Here is a 26,089-nt window from a genome sequence, read left to right as displayed (position 1 = left end):
TCCACTAGCGAAAATATTCCAAGCATAAACGGAAATTTCTTCTGTTTCAAATAACATGGAATTATTTACTGCCCTGAAAGGAAAAACTTTGACTCACCAGAACACACACGTCACGTACAATTCAAACTAGAAATCAATTGTGTAAAACAAAGATTCAAAAAAAAAATTGTATCTTTGAAAAGAATTTTGGTCTGAAACAAAAATAAAATGTAACAAATTATTTTGAAAAATTTTTAACCGCTATTGTTGTTGCAGTTGTCACTTGCAGTGCGATGACAGCGAGTAAAAATGCATTGAAATTTTAAAATAAACACAAAAGATACAATTTATGGAGTTAGGTATCCTTTCACAGACAAAGGAACGAGCCAAACCTCTCAAATTTACAACTTATCGCTGAAAGATGCATCTAAAATATATAAAAATTTTATAAAGAAATAAAGTGTCTTAAGGTCATCATTAAGAAGAATCTCCGATATATTTGTATATAACATTGAAATACTAGAAGCTTTTTAAGGAAATTAAATATAAAAAATTAAAATAAAAAAACTAAACTCGGAAACATCTTCAATGTGATCTTGAGACTCTAACTTAAATATAATAAATAATTTTTAACAATTCATTATCAAATATTTGACCTCAAATTAAAAAATTGGTTTATATAAAATGAAAAAGCGTAGCACTTGCAGTCCAACAAATTATATATGGACTATAAACTAATTAAGTAAAAATTCGAATATTTCCTAAGACCACTGATAATGAGTAATTGACAATACTCGAAATAGCATTGTATGGTCAGCCAAATTTCAATAAATTAACTAAATTTTTGTTGTTGTCTTTTCATTTCTATTCAAGCCCTTCTAACTTTTAGATAGTTTCCTTCGCCATAAGACACGTCTTATCTATCGGAAGAAAGAACTAACTTTCAAAAAAATTTTATTGTTGTTGCTTCATTACTGTTCGAGCCAATCTAATTTAAAAATAGTTTATTCTTGTATAAGACGCGTCTTATGACTTTAAAAATTAGCATACATAAAAAAATATATTTCGGAAAATATATATATATATAAAATACCATTGCATGACATTTTCAGTATTACGTCCCTATATTAGTTTCTATACATAAGAAAGAATATATGAATCATGCAGCAAATAACGCCTCTACTAATAGAACAGCATTGAAATCTAACAATTAAAAATTATTAATTAATTATTAATTAATTAATTCAATTACTCTACTATAGCTGGTTTATGATTTTGTTCTAATATAAGCATAGCAAGTGAATTTGTTAATAAAAACTTTCACAAAAACAGCTGTATGGTCAGACAAAAATTCAATTACTTAAAATAATATAAAAATTAATTTTTGTTGTTGTAGTTCACTATTCTTCGAAAAAAACCGCTTTACAGCAAATTAATAAAACAGCTTTGGGTCAGTTGGTTAAGGTAAGCTGATTCTGAGCTTTAAATTTAGCAGGGCACATGTTCGATTCCTGGTACTTGCAGCCTCAAAAAATTATTTACGAATAACTAAATACAAATACCCACTGATGATGGGTATTTGGCAATACTCGAAACAGCTGTATGGTCCGCCAAATATTCAATTAATTAAAATAATATAAAAATAAATTGTTGTTGTTGTAGTTCACTACTGTTCGAAAAACCTCTTTATTTATAAAACATAAAAAAATTTTATCTAAAAAAAGAAATACATTCATATGAAATAAAAAAAATTATTTATATATATATATAGGTACAATGTACAATATGTGTAAGTACAATACAATATACGTACATTATTTATAAAAAAATAATTAATTAATATATAAAAAAATTAACTAAAGATGTTTAAAAAATAAAATAAAAAATAATTGCAGAAAAAAATTAAATACAAAAGAAAATTGTTTAAAAAAATCAATCTGAATATTAGTCCATGAGAATGTTTCGGATAGTATTACAAAAACTACAAAGGTCAAGCTAATAAAACACTCACAAAACCTTTTAATAATAATCATTTCCACAATACAAAAGTTTCGAAAACGTGATGTTTTTAACAAATTTAGTGCTATATAGTTGCACTAAAAATTATACAACAATTTCAATTGCATATCTTATATAGCTCATACAATAGCTAATAATATTGTTGTAATCAATTTTGTAAATGTTTAATATTGGAAAGTTTACAAGCTTTTGACTTTATTATTACATGCAGATTGAAACTTGATTGAATATATAAAAAAAATAGTACTTGAAAAGTACTTGAAGAACTTAGTTTTGGGAGTAGTATTTAAAATTCTGAGGATCTAGTTTCATTTACTGTTTATAAAATTATTATTCTCTTTTCTTTAAGCATTTCCTTTACATTTCGAAGGCATTCAAAAGAAATTCGAATGACTAAAAAATATGTTTGAGAAACAAAGCACCAGGTTGAAAAACGCAACTCCACGCTAAATTAATTCAATAATTCTACTCGTGTAAGTTTGGGTTTTAACCACAGTCACCATGACGGTGCCAATCTCAATTGCAGAACAGTCGAAGCTGTGGACTCCGTGGTATCAAATATACAACTCCGGTCAGGTGCCACAACTGAAAACTCACTCACAAAGTCGCTTCTTACGAGGCATGCCGGAATCTAAGTCGCTTCTTACGATTCTCATGCCTTTCCTCGGGAATATTCTAACACCTTTCCTGCGAATAGGGTGTTGTGAGTACAGCCACATTAAGAATTTTTTAAAGATTTTTTCAATGAATCATCACTTTACTTTAAAGCGTCAAGATATTAACTAGACGACCATTTACTATATCGGTATCCCATGTGATTGTAATCCAATACATAAATGATTAAAGTTAATAGAGTTATAAAAGCATGTTGTTTTGGAGATTTGATTGGTTATTTGATATTTTATAACATATCGTACGACATATTAGTATATAATATATAGTGTATGTAGTATAACATATAGCATATAGCTAGGAGTTGAATAAAGGTATGGTAATTAACCGTGTATCTATATAATATTTATATTGAACATCTGTTATATTATTTATTGCTAAATTCCACTTAAATTGATTACTTAATAATTTACTTTTCGTATATCATATTATATTAATAGTAATATCTTAATGGTATGAACTAGAGACTTGTATATTTCATTACTAATAGGTATATTAATGAATTAAACTTCAATATATCTAAGAATACACAACGTCTTTAAGAACTATTCTGAAATATTTATTTTAAAGTAATATTTTAATATTATTTTTTATTTATTAAGAAAGTTCTTAATCCACACATTTTCAATAATTAATTTATTTAAGTAATTAGTTGTTAAAAATACTTAACTGCATATTTTTAGGCTAAAATATATATGAAGAGCCAAAAATAAAATTTTAAGAGGAAATTTTAATTTTTAAGAGTAACTTTTAATTTTAAGAGTAAGATTTTAAAATTGTGGCTAATTAGAATCTCTTTTCAAGTACATAGGAAGTATCTAGCATTGAGTAAAGACTGAAATGCTGGATAGAAAACGTTCTAGTTTATTTTGTGCATGACGCATAAATCATAAGGTAGATTACTTTAACTTATACAGGTGATCGTCCATGAATAGAGTACAAACTTTTTTGAATTTCATCAAAAAATGGATACCTAAAATACGTTTAATAAATTATTATATTAATTAAATGAAATGCTTTACTTTTTACATTCATTCTGCTTTAAAAAGTTTAGAATATCTCATTCTTAAAAGCATTTTAATTTATTTCAAATAGTAATATGTAATTATACTTAGTAACGCACATCTGTTATATATGAAGTTAACTCAATATAGAAACATTTTAGAACTTTTTTTTAGTTATTAATTTGATTAATTAAGCAAAATTGTAGCACTACTGAATATGACCCATTCTCTGAACTACGTTGACTTTTTGATCTAATTTTGCCCCAATTTTGCCTCATGCACTGCATTCACTACTTAAGCCTGTGCATGCTAATCTGCTTTCAAAATAGCCGGCATAAAGCGTACCGGCAGCATATGAATAGTGAGAGAACAGAACTATGGATTGATATATGACAGTGGCGATTCCATGAGATACTTTTTATATTAATATTAAAAATTTCTTGAATTTGAATTGAAATAAAGAAGTACAAACACAGTTGTCACTAGAAAATAAAATAGAAAAAGTGCTTTACAATACTTATTGTGATATCATACATATTTTCATGTTAACGGAAAGGAAAGGGAATGCTCATATGAAATATGCTAGTTTATTAGCAATGGAAAAATATTTTGAAAAATATTTTGAATAATATATTGCCTATGTAGCTGAATGAAGTGTCTTATCTATATTTGATACTATATTAATTTAACAAATACATCTAATGTTATAATGATAAAGATATTTGTTTTCTTATTGAGAAGATTTTTTAATGAAGAATATTATTTTATTTATAACAATTAATTTTTAATAAAGTGAATTCCTTGGATTACTATACAGTTATTTTGAATAATACCAAATAATATTTAATAGACCGAATATAATTTTTGAATAAAAGGTACTGAAATATATATATGAAATATTAATTTAAAATATTAATTTACTTCTTAGTTAATAATTAAGAGCTTTATAAAAAAGTAATATTTTTGCATAGATTTTAATAAACAAAACTGATGCATTATTTAGTAAAAAGAAAATATTTATAACCCAATAACGCAACTAGATAATCCTAGTAGTGATGGGGTATATAATTTTAACTTGTCTTAAAAAGTGTCTATAGAAAATATAGAAATACAGAAATTATGTATTTGAAAAGAAAAAATATATAAATAGCGTTATGGCATTTTCGCTTGGTAAATGTGGATTCAGTTTAGATTTAGTGTCGATCTGTCAAATTTTGTAACCAAATCAAACATTTTTAGAGTAAGCAAACATTTTTGTAAGAGTGTTAATAGATATTTATATCTTTCATAAATACTTACATATATCAAATTAAAGCACACTTTACTTGTTTAGTCATATAAAACAGCTGTTAATTTAAGGGTAATCTTACTACTCTAGTAAAATATGTAGAGTATTATAAATTAACACTGTAGCTTAAATGACAACATATATCGAGTGTAATACATATATATATATAAGTGTAATACAAGATTTACCAATCGAAAATTAAAATTGCACTAAGAGTTAATCTCGATTAAAAACGTCACACCAAACGATAACGATGTTAATTAAATTTCATATATTTCAATATAAGGTTGTAATTTAAAATAATTTTTAATTTGTTTTCAATTTTTTTAATATATCTAATTTAAGTATTTTTTTCTTATTTTTTTGTTTATAACAATTATTTCAAATAAGTGATCAGTAAGCTTAATACAACACCATATTTATAATTTGGGCCATAAAATAATATATATAATATATATACAGTAATCCCCTCTATAACGTGGTACCCTTATAACGCGTTTTCATATTAAACGATTTCAATCCCCTGTATAATACGGTCATTTCCCCATATAACGTGGGGATTTTTACAGTTCATAATTAGTTTTGTGTACCTTTGCACGTGTGTATACGGGAATACCCCTATAACGCGTTTTCCTATAACGCCTAACCAATCTACCGCGTTATAGGGGCATTACTTTATATATAAGTCGCCCAAAATACATTATGACAGCCTAAGTCAGCACTTAAACAACATTTTTCCTTTTTAACCTTTTGAGGCGTTTCAACCAGTAAGGCGTTTACTAGCTCAGGTCTATCTGCTCACTTTAGATAAATAATATTACTTGTACTATTAATTAAAAAAAGTTAATATTGTTAGTCAATATGACTAGTTGTTGTTAATTTCTATTTTGTTTAAATATTATGAAAAAATTAAATAAAAAATATAATAATATATATTTAAATTAACTTAAACGATAATATTTTTTCTTTAAATCCCACCACTGCTTATAGTGAAGATTTTGACATTCTCTTCTAGAACATAAATTTTATTTTTTTCGTTTTCTTCTATGGGCTACGCTCCATTTTTCATTAAAAACTTTTTTAAAAAAAAAATTGATGAGCGCTAACGCTGGCTGGCATTGTATTCACGTTTCACAACTCTTCTGCACCTTTGGTCATCCAGTGAAATTGTTTACTCTTCACTATTTTTATTGACGTATTCGCTTGATTCTTCATGCTCTTCACATTGTACGCATACTACAGACGAAAGCAACAACGAAAGCGCAATAAGAAGCAAAGGCAAAAACAAAAACAAAAACAAATTAATGAATAGAAAAATTGTTGACTGGGAAGCCAACAAATATCATTCTCGCAGCGCATTCATACGGTGTCGGTAGCGATTCTTCACGATTCTTCACTCACTTGTGCTAGCTTCGCCCCTCGCAGAACCTGTTGTGTTGTTTTCTGTTCTTCGATCAGTTCTCGTACTCATCGTAAAACTACTCATCGCAGTACTGTTTAAAGTATCCGCAATTTCGCGCACTTGTTCCAAAGTAGCTGCTAGCTGTTCGCTGTTCGCTGAGTATCTGAGTATCTGAGCTGTGTCCGTCGGTGCGTACGAGCGGCATTATTATAACGTGTTTATACGCATTCGTGGTTAGTTTGTGTATCTTATCGCAAGCGGTATTGATAGTCCGTGCTAAACTATTGACAAGAGTGTTCATTTTTTCGACAAATTTAAAGTACAAATTTTTATTTTCATATTAAATAATAATTTCTGTGTGTTCTGTCTGTGAAGTGTGGAAAAAGTCAATACAAAAATGAGGGAAATCGTACATTTGCAAGCAGGTCAATGCGGTAATCAAATTGGCTCAAAGGTGAGTGAACCACAAGACTTGTAGATGAAACTCTTTATATAGTGTTGTTATCAAAATAATTAAGTCAAAAATTTATCTTAATTAATAGTTTTATTATGGAAGCAAAAGTCACAAGATATTTTTGTAAATTTTTTGCATACGTTTCTAACCTCAAAATTTAATAATAAATTGTAGATTTCACAAATATGTGGAAAGTGTGCATTCTCATCATTTTCTTGTTTAGTTTCTTTCATTGCTAGTATTTTCTTTCGCGATTTTTTCTATTTTTTTCGATTTTTTTTATTTTCTTTTATTATTTTTCTATTGAGAGTGACGTTTTCACAGCTTTTTCTCAACTATTTTCCATTCAAAGTTTTTTTTTATTAAGAGTCCATTAAACAAAAAACTATCTATGCGAAAAATAAATACCTAAACAAATTAGTCTAACAGCAGGGGCTCTTCATTCGGGGTATTCAAGTATTGTATGGGAGATTTAAATGCCCTTCGAAAAATTCTGTACGACTTTTCAAATTCAGTTTTTTTTTTTGCTGATTGAAGTTGTTTAATAGCCGCTATTAAATGTTGTTTTATGTACGCAAACCAGCTCAGATACAACAAAAAGCTGAACTGAAATATTTTCAATTAACTTTGCTTACAAATTCTGAAAGCATTAGGCATAACTAACTTGCTTACAATAATAGATTGCTTTTTATTTTTTATTTTCGTGTTTTGTTTTTTTTGTTTTTTTGTTGAAAATTTAAAAATTTAACACTTTTAAGCAATCACACATACCGACGAATTTATATTTTACAAAATTTATCTTATCCAAAAGCGGCTTGATAAAGCAAACGGTCATGATTATGTTGAATACTACTCGTATGTAGTTTGCCTTTCAGTGCCATGAGCGTTTCAATTAAAAACACTTTTAAATTAACAAACTTACAGAACCTGAAATTGTTTGCATAGCTCAAAAATTCTAGAATTATTTATGTATGAAAAAATAATAAATAAAGTCCATAGCTTAAGTACTAAATTATGTCATTTTGCACTTCCGTGAGACTGGCGTAGATACAAGGGCGTAGATGAAAAAAAAAAATTTTTATAGTTACTATTTTAACTTTATAGTAATTTCCAGTTAATTGTTCTGCACTTTTTCAATATTTTTTTCACATTGTTCATTTACAATGAACAAAATATTGAAATCATACTGCTTTTATCTATAAAATGACATCATTTTATGTTATAAATAAATATATAGCGATACTCGCATGAACTCATTTACAAATTAGCAGTTTGCAGTGTAATCAGCGCTGACGTATACATTGATTAAAGACACTGTAAACAATTTTGACAAAATACATATAAGTTTTAATAGAAAATATTTAAACAAATTATGCTCAACAGTGACATGACAAAAACCACACTACAAAAAATACTACACTAACATATAATAGATTTCTTCATTTGTTATTATTATTACATTTGAGATATGATGTAAGAAATCTACTATTTCATGAACAATTCTATGGTGAACAACAACAATTAACTCCAATTTGATCCCCTTTTGTTCCGCATGCACATTATACCCATAGTACGTAATAATAACTGAAGAATTTCTTCTTTGTGGCTTCACACGACTTATTTTACATATGGAGCAACGTCATCATTACTTCGTAGTTTTGATCTTGGAAAAATAGCAGTCAAGTACAAGAAGATATAATGGAATTTACTGGAATTAAAAAATCTTATTTTCTTTTTATGTTATTTTTATAATCAGTATCATAAACCTGGCTTGAGTACCGAGAATAGTCATTAAGAAACCTGACTTTGTTAATTAAGCACGTGAAAAAAATGAAATACTAATAAAAAAATATTAAATAGTTTGATAAAGTTTCTGGTAGTAACATAATATTACCTTTAAATTAAAATAGAATTAAGAAGAAAAAATAATGCATATAATTTTTTTGATACATACTTAACTACTTAGAAGAAGTTACATTTAGTTACAGAATTTAGGTTCTAAATTTATGTCCACCCAATCATTCAGAATTTTTTTACAAAACAAAATTTGGTTTTTTCCTAAACATTTAAGCTGAGACTCTGAAAATATTACTTAAGCACTCACAAGAAGTTTCATTTAGGCGCGAAGTGTAGATCAGATTCTGTGGACCAATATTTAGTTCTTCATGACTTTTTAAACTTATTGCATTGAAATCTTTTGCAATCGTGTCAAAATCTATACTAATAGATAAATAAATTAAGCAGAGTGAGTTAACAAATAAAAACGGTTCTTCTATTTACAATAATTTGTATCTGAAAGACGACCCATTTTGGACTATAAACAGAACTAAATATTATATAATACTATAAATTAATGATATAGATGCATACAATATTTAATTTCAAAATCCTTTTTTATACATTATTTAAGTGGTATAGGTAATACTTATACCTATCATATCATTTTTTATACATTTTTTAAGTGGTATAGGTAATACCTATACCTATTAAATCCTTTTAAATACATTTTTTTAAGTGGTATACGTAATACCTATATATATCTATTAGGTATATAACAGTTTTTGTTAATAAGTTTTAATTAAAGAGTTTTCCCAAAAGCTTTTTTCACTTATTTTTTTTCACATGATGTGTCTAATATTAAAATAAGAAACCCATATAGCATTAACTTTTTTTGATTAGCTCGTTAGATATATATATTATTAGAATCGGTAATAACGTACCGTATCTATAATAACGTATAATAACGTATCTATAATACCTATTCTATTCTTACCTATTCTATTTTTACTATAACTTTTTACTGGAATATTTATATTTCCCACAAATTCAATCGCATTGTTCCACCGGTATGTATAAGATGTACTGTGCTAATGAAATATGCATACATATACTCTTTTAAAAAAATTGGGTTTACATAAATGCAAATGTGTAAACCCCAAATGAAATAAAATTGCAATATAAATATTTAAATAGTAATAGACAAAAATATATTTAGTTTAGGTTAATGCGGTGGTTCTAGAGATTCGCATTGTTTCCATATATTTTTCATCGCATGAACTCTGACAAGAACTTTGATGTGTTTTTTGTTTTCCATATATTTCTCATCGCATTTAAAACTCTCTTGCATTTTTATTAAAGCCCTAGTCCATAGAGTTTGTCTTGCAACTTGCCCCCTAACAGTAGTAAATTTTATTCTTCGGATTTAGACACAATGGTTGGCTAACTGATTGCATTAGTTTTATACTATCTAGAAAATTAAAAGTTCCTACTATGTTAATTCTATATTTGAAAACCTGAAATATATCATTCATTTTTGTCCAGTTGAACATCTATATATCCCATCAGATACAAAAATATATAATAGCATTAAATATAATCTGTGCTATTAAATACTTAATATGCTTATTAAACGTTTATAAATAGAAAATAATAATATTGTATTAAATATAACAGAAACGCGATGTGTTTTTTTTTTGAAATAATTCTCAAAAAAAATGAAATTTATTATAAAAATTAAATCAATAACAATATGTTTATATTTATTAATTTATTTATTTATTACTTATCAATTATTTTTTATTTATTTAGTTATTATTTATTAGTTTATTATTTATTTAGTTATTATTTATTTATTTATTATCTATTTAATACATATTTTTCATTTATTTATCATTTGTTTATTGTTTATATATTATTTACTTATTGGTAATGTATTACTTATTTATTATTTATTTATTCATTATATATTTATTATTTATTGATGATTTGCTTATTATTATTTATTTATTATTTTTTATTAATTTTAATACATAATTTATTAAATGAATCTATACCCTTTTTAACAATTTCTTGGCTTATTTACTCTCTCTCTACAGTTTATTCTAGTTATTAATAATAAAATATAAATAGGAATAAATAATAAAAATAATATAAAATTGAATATTCAATAGTTTTTATACTTTTTATAAGCATTTATTAATAACTATTACCCTGACACCCTTCTGGGTACCCGAAAGATGACTATAAACTATAGTTAAAATATTCACCTAAATAAAAATATTTTTTAAGCTCAATTTTTTAAAAGAACTAAAACAACAAATTATTAATAAAAGTTTGGATCTCTAAAAAAATAATTACAAGTATTTATAAATTATCATCTTAAAATTAAATTTATTTATATATTTTTGAAATTATACAGTAGTTTTTTTAAATATATATGAGTATTTAAATAAACATTTACAAATTTTAGAAAAAATTTCAAAGCTTATATCTCTTTAAATATTATCTATGTGTGGCAATTTGATTTAAAATAGTTAAAATATTGATAACATAATTATTATATTTTTAATTATCTTAAAAGAATATTTATGAAAATATTCCCATAAATCATTTGAAGCTTAACTAACTAGTAGAAACCATTATCTTATAAGCACCATTGATGCTTTTAAATTTAGTTATTATTTATTTATTGCAAACATTTTATACATAAACGCATAAATATACGTTCTATATTAAAAGTACTATATTAACTTAAAAAAATTAAACCCAATGATTACACTACATATATTAGTCCTCATACAAGGTCTTCAGATAATACTTTATACTCTTTTACTTCGAATTTCATATATAACAAAATCAACTAATTTAAATTTCTTGATTTTTTTTTAATTTATATTTAATATCTTTATGCTCACATATTTTAATTCAATTAATTAAAGAAAGATTTTAGTACTTGATTGCTTTGACATATATCAATTTTAATTAATCAATTAAATTAATTTGCACTGTTTGTGAGCTAATGAATAAGATTGAAATTGGTATAGATTTTCTCATTTCAATAGATTTTGCTGTATATAGTATGTAATATGTTTCAATTAATTTATTCAAAGAAAATTACTATTGCTAAATGGTAAAGAATTTCTCTCTTACTTTCAAAATAATTAAAATTACTGATTGACATTTCATTATCAATTATTTTCAATTTTCTTTCAAGTATCTGTATCTGCATAGCTGAAATATATATATATGTATATATACATACACTTGTGCATATGTCAGGTTTAGATATATATATATACATAAATGTATATTCTTAATTTGTGTTGGAGTTATGTTAGAGAGATAAAAAATTCCCCATATATATTAATAACATATAAATCATTTAATATTATTTTCTGCATTTTTATCTGAATGACATTAATTCAAATAATTTAAAGTATATTTTAATGCATTTTATGCATATCTATCTTTTAGATTTTACACTCTTGTTTTTTAATTTAAAGCGCAAACTTGCGGTTTTTATAATTATAACTGACCACGTAACCTGATTATGGAAAATAAAGCAAAAATCATAGTCGACCCTCAATTAAAAAGTATCTGCAACATTTGTGGTAGCAAACTATTTGTTTTTTATTAACTGCAATGCCATACGAATACAAAAAATTATGTAAAATATATGTGTCTATTGTCAGATGACAATTTTTTAATAATAAACTTTATAACGAATTTGCATATTGACAAATATTTTTGTTATCATTTAATGTAAAATTATAAATAAGCAAAATAACATGCACTAGTTTACTTTTTATAACAATTTTTGCGCATATAAGCCATAAATTAAAAATGTCATTAAAAGGTGCATATTAGTATAAAAATTTAAATTTACATAATTTTATTTATAAAAAAAAATTAAATTTTAATATTACCAGTGGCTTAGTAAAAGATATTTTATCCAATTGATTAACTTTCTTCAACATTAGTTTAGTTTCAGCGAAGCTACTTATTTTAAATACGGCTATCTGGCAATTTAATTATGTTATATACGTTGTATAGAGAATACTTCACATGGAGGACTACCTTTAACTTACATACTATTTATTTTAAGCCGACTCATGGCTTTGTCCTTTTCAGACTGCTAACCAAATTGTTGAATTTCACATGGGCTCTTCTAAGTGCCATGAAGCACTATCTAATCTCAGAGTAATCACTAACCGTACGAGGCGATACGCAAATCTTAAATAATTCATTGAATAATCACGAATATTATGAGAAATACTTAAATTAGTCAGTGAGATGGGTGGGAATCTGCAGAAACCCCCCAGCCATCATTGAGTAAAAGTGCCTAGATGCACTAACTCGGAAAAGGCGCAACATAAGACATAAGATTAAGACTTGAGCAAAGGGTTATTTAATGGTATGTAATGCAAACCACTGGAAGTATGTTTTGGACATCTGTTTTCTTATTTTGACTTGACTATTGGAATATTTAAGTCCTTATGATACGATTCCGCTTTTAAAAAACAATTGGGTGACAGCAAATTTTAGGAGTTAACCATTCTGTTTGTGAAAGCTTTTAACTTGACCATTATTCTACCCATTATTACGATGAATTATAGAATCAAAACAGCTTTCTTTAGCTCCTCTAACTAACTATTCTGAAGAAGTCAACTCACTTATAGTTATCAGTTGTTTGTGTGATCATTATAAAAATTACATATACTGTAATAGTTGGCCCAGCTAGAAGGCATGTGTAGTTATTATTATTGTAATCAATGACTGAATATTTAAATTTACTGAAATTCATAATCAAATCGGTGGGTACGGGAACTAGATTCCATGCCACCACTGTTATGGCAGTATTTTTAATGTACCACCGAGGTTGACTACAATATTAAATATGCACTTTGTTTTGAAATTGTTATATGTATTCCCAGAGTGGTACCTTAGTACCACAGGGAATATATTTCTAGATATTATATGATAGATCTTATATTTTATATATGGTCCACCACAAAATATGCAATTATTTCGTTTGTTCTAAAAACAACTTCTTCTCAACCAAAGTTCATCCTGCTGACACATTAAAACAAAAGTTATTGGAGAAGTTCGACTATTATGATTTACGCTCTTTCCACATACATACGGACTTTTTGTTTTATATAATCTAATTTGCAAATGGGAGAATCCCAATTCACTGTAATTCTCTCTTTACTAAATATAAATGTTTTTTAATTCCTAATATATGTGTGAATGATAATGCTTTTATGTAGTTTAAACAGCGATTAAACGGTCAAATTCAAAAAACTTTATTGCTCATCCACTCAATAGATCCATTTCAGTCGCCGTGCTTTCTGGTCTTGTCTTTTATAATAGTGGTCATTTCTATTGTATGGGTTTGGATATATATACTAAAGTTTTTTGTAGTAATTCCATTAACTTATTTAAAATTAAATAAAATAATTAAAATTCGAAATTTTAAAAAAGCTTGAGCTAATAAAAGCTAAACTAAACGCTGATATCAAAACTAGCTTGGTAGGTTGAATAGAAAAGTAAACAAATATTTTTGTACTGATTTATTTCAACATACCTGAAACATACTCTTCAACTTGAAAAGTATGAAAAATTTTGTATTAATATTAGCTATATATTTTAAATCAATTGCAAGACCTGTCAATTAACCATGAGTTTTTCTCTATATAGGGTAACACAATGAGCCAATAGACCTAAGTGGATCCCCTGGAGATCGCCTGTAAAATCTGAACTAATCTAGTTATATTTTATTTAATATGTGCCAAATCATAAACCTTTTCTACCCTCCAAAATTAGTCATTCAGTGACTATGTTTTTCTTTTTTATTATCTTTGCACTATCAAATGTAATTATTTATAATTTATAATGTCGATTATAAAAGCCATATCGAAATTCATACTTTTTCATAATAATCGCGTGTGTAAAAATAGTATAAATGAAATTAATCTCTTATCTTAATATAACAAACACACACAAAAAAATTGGAGAAACGATTTATTATTATTAATTTAGTTAATATTAAAAACATAGTTTAACTGATATGTTGTCTTTTTTAATTTAGTTAAGTTGCGGAGTAAAAGCTTTTAGTTGTCATATATATGAAATGAAGATAATATATTTTTTCAATATATATATGTGCATTAAAAAAATATATGTAAATAGACTATAATCGAGTTTTAAATTGAAACTCATAATAGTATTATTATGTCCTGTTATCAAACAAATTTATTCATTTAACCATTTTAAATAAATTACTTAAGCAATGAGAAATCTCAGTTAATCTCAATTCATTCTTCAGATTGAGCGGAGACCTCGCATCGTTATAAAAATATTATATATGATAATTTGTTTGTAAGAATTATTTATAAGGTTATAAGATGTTAATCTATTTGAAATTTAAAAATTTAATTCCCTTTTGAAACATATTTTCATCGCATTTTTTTTTTGTTTTCTAAATAGAAAATGGCTGTAAAAAGTGCCGCTATATGTTAACTTTACTATGAAGAATTTTTCTTTATTTTTGTCTTTTTCAATTTGGCCATGATGTTCACTTTTCCAACTTAGTGTGTAGAGTAAAAGCAATTTCCATATTTATAACACGCGATATTTTCAAAAATAGAAAAAATTAAAAAGAAATTCTCTATGTACTCTCAATTTGCATATTTTTATTTAACGTTTTTTATTTTGCAACCATTTTTTAATTTTTTTTTTTTTATTTTTTTTTTTTTTGTAAGACTATACATCCATCGATAAAAACCTCATAGTTCGGTCCTCTAAAAGTAAATAGATTTCCACACTTTTGTAAAGCTACCATAGAGAACTTCATGGTGTGGCATGAAATATGATATGGTGTTGCCAGAGTACAATGTTTTTTGAAGGGGCACTTAAATTATGAACAAAATTTCATTATTTTCTTATTCATGCATATGCAATTTCACACAATGAAAAAAAAAAATCAATTTTGTCAAAGTAGCGCTTACAGGCGATATGACTTTATTAAGTATTTAATACGAAATCACTTTTTACTGCGGACAGCATACGAAACGCCCATATATTAAAATCGAAACGTATTCTATTTCAAAATATACGTGCAGGATTACTGGGGTACCCCCCTTATATTGCTTAAATAAACTGATTTATTTTTGTCAATTTTAGTTTCTATTACAAAACAGAGAAGAGGACAATATTTCTAAAAATATTTTAGATTACATTATTTAAATCGCTTTTGGGTATACAATATTTTTTATAGACTTGTCAACTATGCTTTATATTTAGACCAATACATAGTAGGATTGTATACTCTCAAAAAATAAATGCTTCGAATAATGAAGCCATTCATTTTATTGCCAGACGTTTCTTTAAGGCGGCAAGTACCACTACTAAATTATGTTATAGACAATAATCGAATATGCATATTATTACCTTGTCTATGTACGAACCAATGCTATTTCTATGGCACCACAATGAAAAATTATTTGAACTCAATTGAGATTTCTTGGTACACAAGGCTACCACTTCAACCTAACCTAATCTAACAAGCATATTCGGTAAAAATAAACTTTTATAGAAGCCTAACAATAAAAGAATTAATAACTACTTAAGGCATTGCAATCGAAAATATTTACATATGTATATTTCCATATACTATATAATCACATAGTCAGTCGATGTTGAGTTGCAACCTCTATATAAATTACATTGATCTGTAGGTGCATGAAGACTAAAAGAATACAGGAAGGAAGCAAAATCGACAAGAATAGGAGACTATTCGAGAAGCTTAGGCCCTTCATGTACTCTCACACTAACAATGATGAAGATGTGTTAATATCCTTGAGAAGTGAATGTAAGTTGCTATTGCATTAACTAAAAGATGCAATTTAGTTAACTTTTCGTCCGATATATAGCACATTGTGCCGATATATAGCACAAATAAATAGATTTATCGAAGTTTTCTATCTATCTAATATTTGTGTTAATAGTTTTGTAAGTTCTTATTATACCTAGTATAATTAGATTTTCTAAGTATACTATTAAATTTATTAAATTTACACTATTAATTTTATTTTTCTTCATTTGAGGACAGGATAAAATCAAGACATTCAATCCGTTAATCATTGTCACCCAACTTTAAAGACAATATGATAAAATCGAATAAAAATAGGTAATTGGTTACATGAAAGACAAGTCATCTCAAATCTAAAAAACTACTGCCAAATAATCTAGAACACTACACATATTCTAAATTCTTTGTTACTATCTTAATGTAGTATGAGTATGGTCTAAATATTCGCCTAAATATTTGGAATGCATTGAAGTACACATCGATTACCTCATACACCAGTGCTCCTATATTCTTTATCAACATGACTAGCTGATTCGATGTGGTAATGTTTGCCTATCTCATACTCTAATAATGTGCTAAATACTATATACTGCAAAATCAAAAATGGAATTGTAGATTAGATATTGCATAATTAACTTCATAATTACTATTAATAAAAATACAAATGTATATACCACATTTTAACTGTTAATATCTTATATGCGTGGTTATCCATTTTGTGCTTTTAAAAGTCAATGTGAGACACACTGGTAATTGAGATGTAATCAAAATTTTTGTTTTCATATATTCCTTGGATCATATTGTTATATGTGAAATGCTTATATATAATTAAAATGTCCCCTACAGTGTATATTACGATACTAGACCCTTTTGAGGTAATACTTGCTGACTTGACAACACATAACTGGCAATAATATGGCGATAACTTGACAGATATGCGTTTTCAAGGTGTTAGGAGTTTGAGAATATTATCATTAATTTGATCCTTTGTGTGACAAACAAAACCAAGCCCAGTAGTAACAAATCGCATGATGTTTGTTTTCAATTCACATCACCAAAATGTGAAAATTTCCAGTGCAAACACCCCAAAATAGGAGGATGCGTTACATATCTTTCACTTGTACGTGAATGGTAATCACGTGACTGTGAGCTTATCCGTCTAAGCATGGGCGATGGAGATAAGCGATACACGATTATTACGTGTTTCAATAGAAAAATTCTAATTAAAATCATTAGTCATTTCTACTTTAACTGCGATTATTGTTCTCGTAGAAATGTCGACTTGTATGAACTGTATTCCGGCACTGACGTAGTCAAGTGTATAAAGATCTAAAGACTACACTGAGTAGAATATGTTGAGATAATCGAGCTTGATACTTAAGTAACCTTTCAAACAGACCCATCAGAAAAAAATGACTAAAGCGGAAAACCTTCTATCAGTGGACGGATTGTATACCGATTAAGTCTGTTGCAACTTCATATTTGAGTCAAGCATAACCGGCTGAAACTCAGATGCGAAACAAAAACGCAAAAATGCTATTTCAAAATTTCAGTCAGTGCTAGAATTTTATATCTCCAGACAAATTGCCACACTAAATAGTGACTTTTTGTGGACACAATAATGTTTCAACAACTACTTCAGGGCTTAGGGCTTTCACTGCCCCAGATGTGATAATTTTTTGCTAACATAGCCACCAAGCGAAAGATGAAACTCTTAACTTTCTTAAGAAAGAAAGTTGTGCTAATACAAGTAATATAGATTTTTAATGCGTCCAACGGCTGCTATTCACTATTCATATTCATATAAACTATTCATATTGTAAAGTAGGTTAGGTTAGATTATACCGGCGTTCCCAAGGGATCTACTTAGAAAAACTCAGAAGTTTAGAAACACTTAGAACTTGTGGCAAAGCTTTTAATGCTATTCAAAAACACGTATAGCAGTTGACCGATATCTTTAAATGAGAAAGCCACTAAAGTGGTAAAGACAGTAACAAAACAGATGGGAGCCACTTTCATCGTCCTTTTCTCAACTGCGGCTGGTATGATTGATAGGAACATACAAGCTTCTACCATTGTTACCTAAAATGCAGTGACCTGTAAATAAACTTGTCATAAGACTAATATTTCTATGGGGCATCTCATAGCACATTGTAAAGCAAGAAATCTTAAATTTTAATTATGTTGCTTTCGATGATAATGGATGATACCTTAGACTATCAGGAACACAAAATGGATAATTCTTTATGTCTTCCCTTTGTTTGTAATATTTGAAATTGTTTCGTTATAATTCGTTAGTGCTTTAAAATGAAATGATTCTTAAGAGTATATTTTTCAATGCTTTAAAATATTTAAGCTTCACCAACTATTACACACATAACTTCTTCTAAAGCTTGACTTTATTATGGACTTAACCAAAAATTACAGATACAACAAAATCTTTGCTTTTTTCGCATTCCAACTTATTTTCCTATTTTCCTCATCCTTGCGCTAGCAAAGCTTTGAATTTGTATCCGTAAGTATGCACATTTTCTCATTTTTTAACTTAAAATGTAAATTGAAAATACGTGAAATAGGTACAAAATCCTTTAAAATGAGTCCGAGTAAGGGAAGCATAACGCTTGCATCGCTACGAAGAGTGCAGGGAGCAAATAATAACCCAGAGTCCAATGAATATTAAATAGCATGAGAAATACAAAAATTGTGCATATGCATTTAAACAAAATAGAAAAAAAATAAAGGAAATAAAAGAAAAAACAAGAAAATGTTATTGAAATAATCATACAAAAAGCAACAAACCAACAAGGATCCGCAGGATAACACATATTGTGTAATGGTAGAGTTGCGCTAGCTGCCAGAGGCCAAATTAATTTGCACAACTAAGTTTGCATGCAGAATTTAAGTTTGTAAAAACGAAAAAAAAGGAAAACACCAAAACCAATTTAAGATAATGTTAATTTAAAAATGAAATAATAAATAATTTAAAAAAATATTTTCAACACAAATGAATCGTGTCATTGTTTATTCATTCTCACTCCCTCAATCAAAGCAGTCATACACAAATGATAAAGAAAATGCTCGAAGTCCTTTTTGCGGCTCCTTTTCGTTTTACTGAATTCTTGCAAAAGTGATATCGCAGTTTGGATTACAGTTTATACTATCACTAAAGCTGTGACCGTCATTTGCAGATTATCAATTTTCATCAATATTAAAAAATGAATTTCCTTGCACTTAGCAGACGCGCTACACTTAAACAAATTCGCCACCTTTCGCGCTTGTACAATAAATCTTCAGATTCGTTTCCACTTAATTCGCATATCCTTGTGTCACTTAATCCCTTTCAGCCCTTTCAGCCGTTTCAGCTGTTTCTGCCATATCGCAATTTCATCCTTTCACTTGTGTCCTGGAACGAAAGGAATGCCGTGGTGGTGGAGACTATGGAGGGGGCTGTCTTTATTGTTTATGTAAATATTTTTAAAAAGCTTTCGTTTGCTCATTAATTTCTCATGGCGTTTTTAATGTTTCCACCATGTTTAAATACCACTTGTGTCCTATTTTACAATCCTTGTGGGCGAGCGTATCAATACACTGGCACTCACACACAGACACACAGATGCAAACACAGATACAAACACACATAGATACTATCCAATGCGCTTTGATGCTCGATTGCGCTGAATTGCAACTGCACTTTTTTGCACCGCCAATGCGCAGTTTATGCGCTCTGCGATATTTCATTGTTTTGCATTTAAAATTACTTTGGAAATTTTATATTATTGAAATTTTATTTCAGAAATTGTAATTATTCTGGTTTCATGTTATATTTTAAACATTTGTACATTTCACGTTTCCCTTCTATCTGGCTTTTTTCACTTATTTGCGCTTTTTATTTGCCTTTTTTGCGCTTAACGTGTCCGATTCCTTCCATTGGAAACTGCAATTTGCTATTTGGTCAGCAATTAAATATGTTTTCCTTTTGTAATCTGGTATTTTAAAAATTAATAATATTAAAAATTGTTGCATTCTGCGGTATTTAATGTACCTTTTTTGTAATACAATTTGCATATTTTATATCCAATAAATTGGATCTTTTTTAACAATAATGCTTTTCGTGTTAAAAGGATTTAAAAGGTTTTAATTTTCAACATTTCAAATAAATAAATAAAATCCACAAATACAATCGAATATTGGTGGAAATGTTTATATATAGGTATATATTTCAACAAGGATATTGCCAAACATAAATTTACACGAGTCCTAAAAAATATTTATTGAATTATAAATTTTTGAAGCTTTACAAAATTTTAGTTAATGTTCAAAAATGAAGTAAAATTTTCGATTAAAATTCTGTAGTGTATGCTTAGTTAGATAAAAAAGCTTTATATCTTATTATTATTAAAGATATCAATCTTGCAGTGCGTTTACTTACGGGCCATTGTATTCTAGGTAAACACGCTAAGAAACTAAATCTCCATTTCAATCATATCTACCGCAGTTATGGTGAGAATGATGAAAGCGCCATCATCTACTTTGTTTCTGTTCAGCACATACTTCAGGATCTCCCTTTAAATAGCATCATAAGCTTTGCCAAAGGTTCTAGATGGTTTTAACCCTTGGGTTTTTAATAATACGGTAGCACAATGGGCATATATGCTATCGGTAAAAATGAGAAAATGAAAGTAGATAGGCCATACGCTAAAACAACCGAGCGATTATATACCGAGGAAAGTGTTGGCATAGAACCCACAAGGTAGCAGAGACCCAGTGCGCCAGCGCAAACATGAAGAACTGTCAAAAGTTAGCTAACTGAAACACGATATACATGGAACAACTACTACAGAGAAGCCAGACTAAGAAGAATTATTGAGGATATTTGCTCCTCTGGGAGAAGGGAACAATGATAGTAATTAATTACTCACTTTTAAGTATCTTCATATACATAAGTAGAGTATAAGGACTTGTTTACACTAGGTACATTCAGCGCAAAAAAGTGGTAAACAATGATTTCAAGTAAATAAATACCAAATAATTAATTAGTTGCCCTATAATAAATTTCATAAGTAACTTTAAATACATAATTGCAGTGTATGCACTTACCCATTACCAACCAAAACAATTCAGTCTTAAAGGTTGCATTAATTGAACTACAAGAAATCAGTTCACCTGTTCTATCTTATGAAAAGCAACGCATTCGATTGCTTAACCTGAAGTGAAAATAGAGGGGAAACATAAGTTCCACATATTGAAGTTGGCTTTTTAAAGTAAGCAAGGGGGAGAAATGTTACATCAGCTGAAACAAACATTGAGCAATTACATTGGTTTTTGATTTGTCCGGAGTATGTAGTGATCGGGTTGAACTTGTGTTGTTTGTACGTTCATATTATTTTACGTTGTTTATACACTGTCATAACTAATCAGTTTTTCTGCATTCTGCTGTTTATATTATCAATGTTATTATATTATCAACGTCTATAATAATTAATTTAGCATTTTGGCTTAAATTTCTGTCTAAATTTGACTTTAATACGACTAATTAAAAGACTTTAGTGCTTATTTATTACAGCTCAGCCTTTTATTCTGAGCTCACTGAATAAAACACTCCTTAAATAGTTCTCTTTAGAAATGTTTTAGGATATCGTAGTTGCAATTATAATCCATAATCCCTTATTATGTACTATATATATAAAACACGAATTGTTTTTTACACAATTACATTGCTATATTGCATTTATATTCCAACAATCCGTAAGTAATAGTGAACAGTGAAAAGATATTTTTTTTTGTGTTCCATATAAAAAATAAATAAATAACAGTGAATTAATAAAATATTATTATTCACAACAATTCAATAGTGAAAACTATAAAACATAGGCAAAACCCAATTATTAAATTGGGTTACTAAATTAAGAAATACTAAATTCTTAATAAATTAATATAAACTGTACTTATCCATAAAGAGGTTTTCATTGAACAGTAGTGAATTGCAACAACAAAAATTTTTAGTATTTTTAGTTAATTGAATTTTCGGTTGACCATATACTTATTCCGAATTTTGTCAAAAACCCGTCATCGGTGATATTAGAGTTATTTCTAATATTTAGTTTTGCTTTTTTAGTTTTAATTTTTTAAGACTTGAGGATTGAACTCGTACTAGGCCAAATTTGAAGTGTTTACCAGTCAATGTGCATTAGCCAACTGATCCAAAGCCGTATTTGACTTATATGTTCGTCTTGTATGTTTAAAGTTTTGTTTATTTGCTGTGAAAGTTCATTAATTAATTTACTTGCTGTGTTATTTTAGTACGAAGTCATATACCAGTTGTATAATAATTAAATTAATTAATTTTTTTTATAATGTAAAATAAGAGATAAAAAATTAAAAATGTTGACGAAAAATGTTTATCACTCACATACATCTAAGCTGGTTAAGCAGTCATCTAGAAGTCGTCTAAACAGTCAAGTAAAAGTCGGTCAAGCAGCCAAGTAGTAGCAGTAGTAGTTGTCAGGCGGGAGTAGGCAGTCGGCAGCAGAAGTCGATCGTAAGCAGTCGGTATTAGAAGTCGGTACTCAGCAGTCGTATTAACAATTAATTTGTACATATGTTTAATTTTTATATAATATTTATTGAGCTTAACTTTTACATACATATGTGTTCGTCAGAGAAGCAAGTAACTCAAAGACTTGGTGGATCTATTGTGATGTGAATCTATTTATAGATCACAACTCTATGATTAATTTAGTGTTTCATTTTAATAGACCTATAGCAAAATTGAAGATCATGAATTTTTTTGATTTATTAGAATTTGATTTTGTGTAATTGGCTTTAAAGTTATTTTTGACTAATTAATAAATGAACTGAATTTTTTGTAGTTCAAAGTCTTTAATTTTGGTAGTTCTATTTGACAGCAAACATGTTAAAACACCCGTCTTTTTCAATTTTTTTATATATTTGGTATATTTTTTATAGGAAATCAAAAAATATGATTTTTAATACCCATTCTCATACTACTAATGCATTTAAAGTCCCTATAAGTTTCACTTCCTTACATATTCCTACCCTGAAGCAAACATTAATTTAATATTAAATTCCTGATTAATCGTAATTTTAGTTTATATTTATTATGCAACAAATATTTTGAAAATAATGTCCTTTTTTTTGTTTACATACGTTTTATGGCAAAATGAAGCAATGAAATATAATATATTTTTTTTTCATACATAAATTATGTTAACAAATAGAAATTATAAAAAAACATTTTATATTAACGTTTATTTTAATTAAATATTTCACAAATAAAAATTGATTTCGTTTAATTAAATAAAAATGTTAATTTAACCGCAATTTTCAAAATTAAATAGATAAATTTTTTCAATAATTTATTTTAAGTATCTCACACATAAAGCGAAAAATTTAAATTTAATTAACAAATGAACTAACATTACAGTTTATTTAGTGAGTTTTTTTTTAACTGAAAGGAAAAAATTATTTACTTTTATTTGTGGTATTTTTCCGGTAATGATAGCAATCAGCCGCAGAACCACGCAGGCGGCTCTCATTTAGGGCAAAAAAAAATACGCGGGAGGCCTTTTTTAAATAAAAATCGTTTGTTCAATAAATGCACATGCATTTAAGATAAAAATAATTAAATTTGCTTTAAACACAATGTTTTTACAGTGTCCTTTATGTTAAAAACCTTAAAATATATTAAATACAAGTAATTTCAGTAAGAGATAAGAATATTTTTTGAACTCGAACATTTTATAACACAGCACTTTTTTATTTATAATAATAAAAATAATAAAAATAAAAAAAATCATATAAAAAATAAAAAATTATTTTAATGTACTGAATACTTCAGATTCTCTCTATATTAGTAAGCTATATTTTTATATTAATTTATATACTTAATCTTTTACTTATTCTATTTCGTATTCTCTCTCTACTCTTCTTACTCGTTACACTTTCAATTACTAAAGTTATTATCTCAAAAGAACTTTCACATCATCTAGCCTTAGCGTAAATTATGCTGCACTTCTTAAACAATTATTATTGTGTGGACCAGCTATGTTTTGTTATAACCCCATAATACTTCTGGGATCTTAATCTTATTGATTAGTTTTTGCATTTGAATAATGAAAATCCTACCTCTTTTGAAATATGATTTAGTATTTCTTTGCTTTGAAACTCCTTACAAATTAATAACCTTAAAGAATATTTTAATAACATCAAGAATGTGAGTCCATCGCAAGCACAGAAACTTTGTCGTATTTTATATATAGAAGTTTCTTAAAATCCGTGTTCTTCCAGAATTCAAAACATGGCTTCAGTTTCAAGTTAGAAAATAAAGAAGTTGTTTTTGAAAAAAATATTATTATATATTATAATAATTACTCAAAAATAGTGCAATTCAAAGCCTTGTAATCTGAATGGAGATCTGTTCTTCGAAAATCGGATTCCTAAAATACCATGAGCTTCAGAGGTTATCTGTAGTATGGTTTAAATATTACGATTTCGAATTTACTATAATAGCACGTTCGAACCTTTAATACCTAAACTTATTTCTCAACCGAAATATAATATATATTTAAGAGTATAAGTCCATATTTGGCATTATTAACAAGCTTATAACATAATAAATATTAAGGAGAATTTTCAATGAAGCCTATATTTAATTTAAAATATTACAGTTTCACTTTTATTATATTATTTTTTCTTTCTATTTTTATTATTGAATTTTTTCATTCAATTGGTTTTTAACGTACGTTTTGACAAAAGAAACTAAATTTTTAATATAAACTATTGTTTTCAATAGAGAATTTTTTTTTTCAACCGTAGTAAATGACAACAACAAAATTTTATTATTAAAATTAATATATAATTAATTAAATTTTTAGCTGACTACACTGCTTGGTAATTCAAGTTTTGCCAATATTAATCATCAGTGGTCTTAGAATTATTTCTTAAATTTAATTATTCGTAAATAATTTTTGGACACTGGTAGTATCAAAGGTTGAACTCGTGCCCTGCCAAATTTAAAGCTCAGATTCAATGTTCATCAGCCAACTAACCCGTACTTGACTTATATATTCTGACTTGTAGTTTTGTTAATTTGTTGTCAAAGTTCATTAACAAATTTACTTGCTGTGGTTTATTAGAACGAAATGATAAGTCATCTGTAGAATAATTGAATTAGTTAATTATATTTTTATTCTTAATTGATAATTGATTAAATTCATTAAATTTAATGATAAGTTTTATTCAAAGGCTGACATTTCATCGCCATAGGAGACAGCATCTAAATATATTTAATTCAATTAGTAAAACATTTAATTTATTCTATTTTGGTCGAATATTAACACATAAAATATCCTTTTAATGGTTTAATTATTTGATTCTAAAATAAAAAATACACATGTACATATATATGGATATGTATTACTAATTAACTAGAAGAGTTTTTGACTTAAAACATAATACAATAAAGTGCACGTCTTCCTATGCTTTCTTATTTGTATCTCAATTTACAATTTTAGCTTGGTAGATATGTTATGGCGGTGAGCCCAAAGGTTCCACTATAGGCTCATTGCTATATATTTAAAAACTTAGAGGTCAGAAGCAC

At 27.3% G+C, this 26,089-nt stretch overlaps 1 protein-coding gene across 2 annotated transcripts in view; it reads left to right on the top strand.

Moving 5' to 3' along the window:
* Positions 1-6,330: 6,330 nt before the first annotated feature.
* LOC119680357 (tubulin beta chain) overlaps positions 6,331-26,089 on the top strand; it is a 72,394-nt gene continuing 52,635 nt past the window's right edge. Inside the window, exon 1 of one of the 2 annotated variants that reach the window (XM_038093135.1) lies at positions 6,331-6,818. In XM_038093135.1, coding sequence (XP_037949063.1) covers positions 6,762-6,818 — 57 coding nt within the window. In that variant the 5' untranslated portion in view covers positions 6,331-6,761. The remainder of the gene's footprint in view (positions 6,819-26,089) is intronic. The other variant, XM_038093134.1, reaches the window with a different exon arrangement.

This window comes from Teleopsis dalmanni, chromosome 2, assembly GCF_002237135.1.
Source record: "Teleopsis dalmanni isolate 2A chromosome 2, ASM223713v2, whole genome shotgun sequence".
Classification (NCBI taxonomy): Eukaryota; Metazoa; Arthropoda; class Insecta; order Diptera; family Diopsidae; genus Teleopsis; species Teleopsis dalmanni.
The sequence above is the reverse complement of the archived record's forward strand: the minus strand, read 5'-3'. Positions and strand labels throughout refer to the sequence as shown.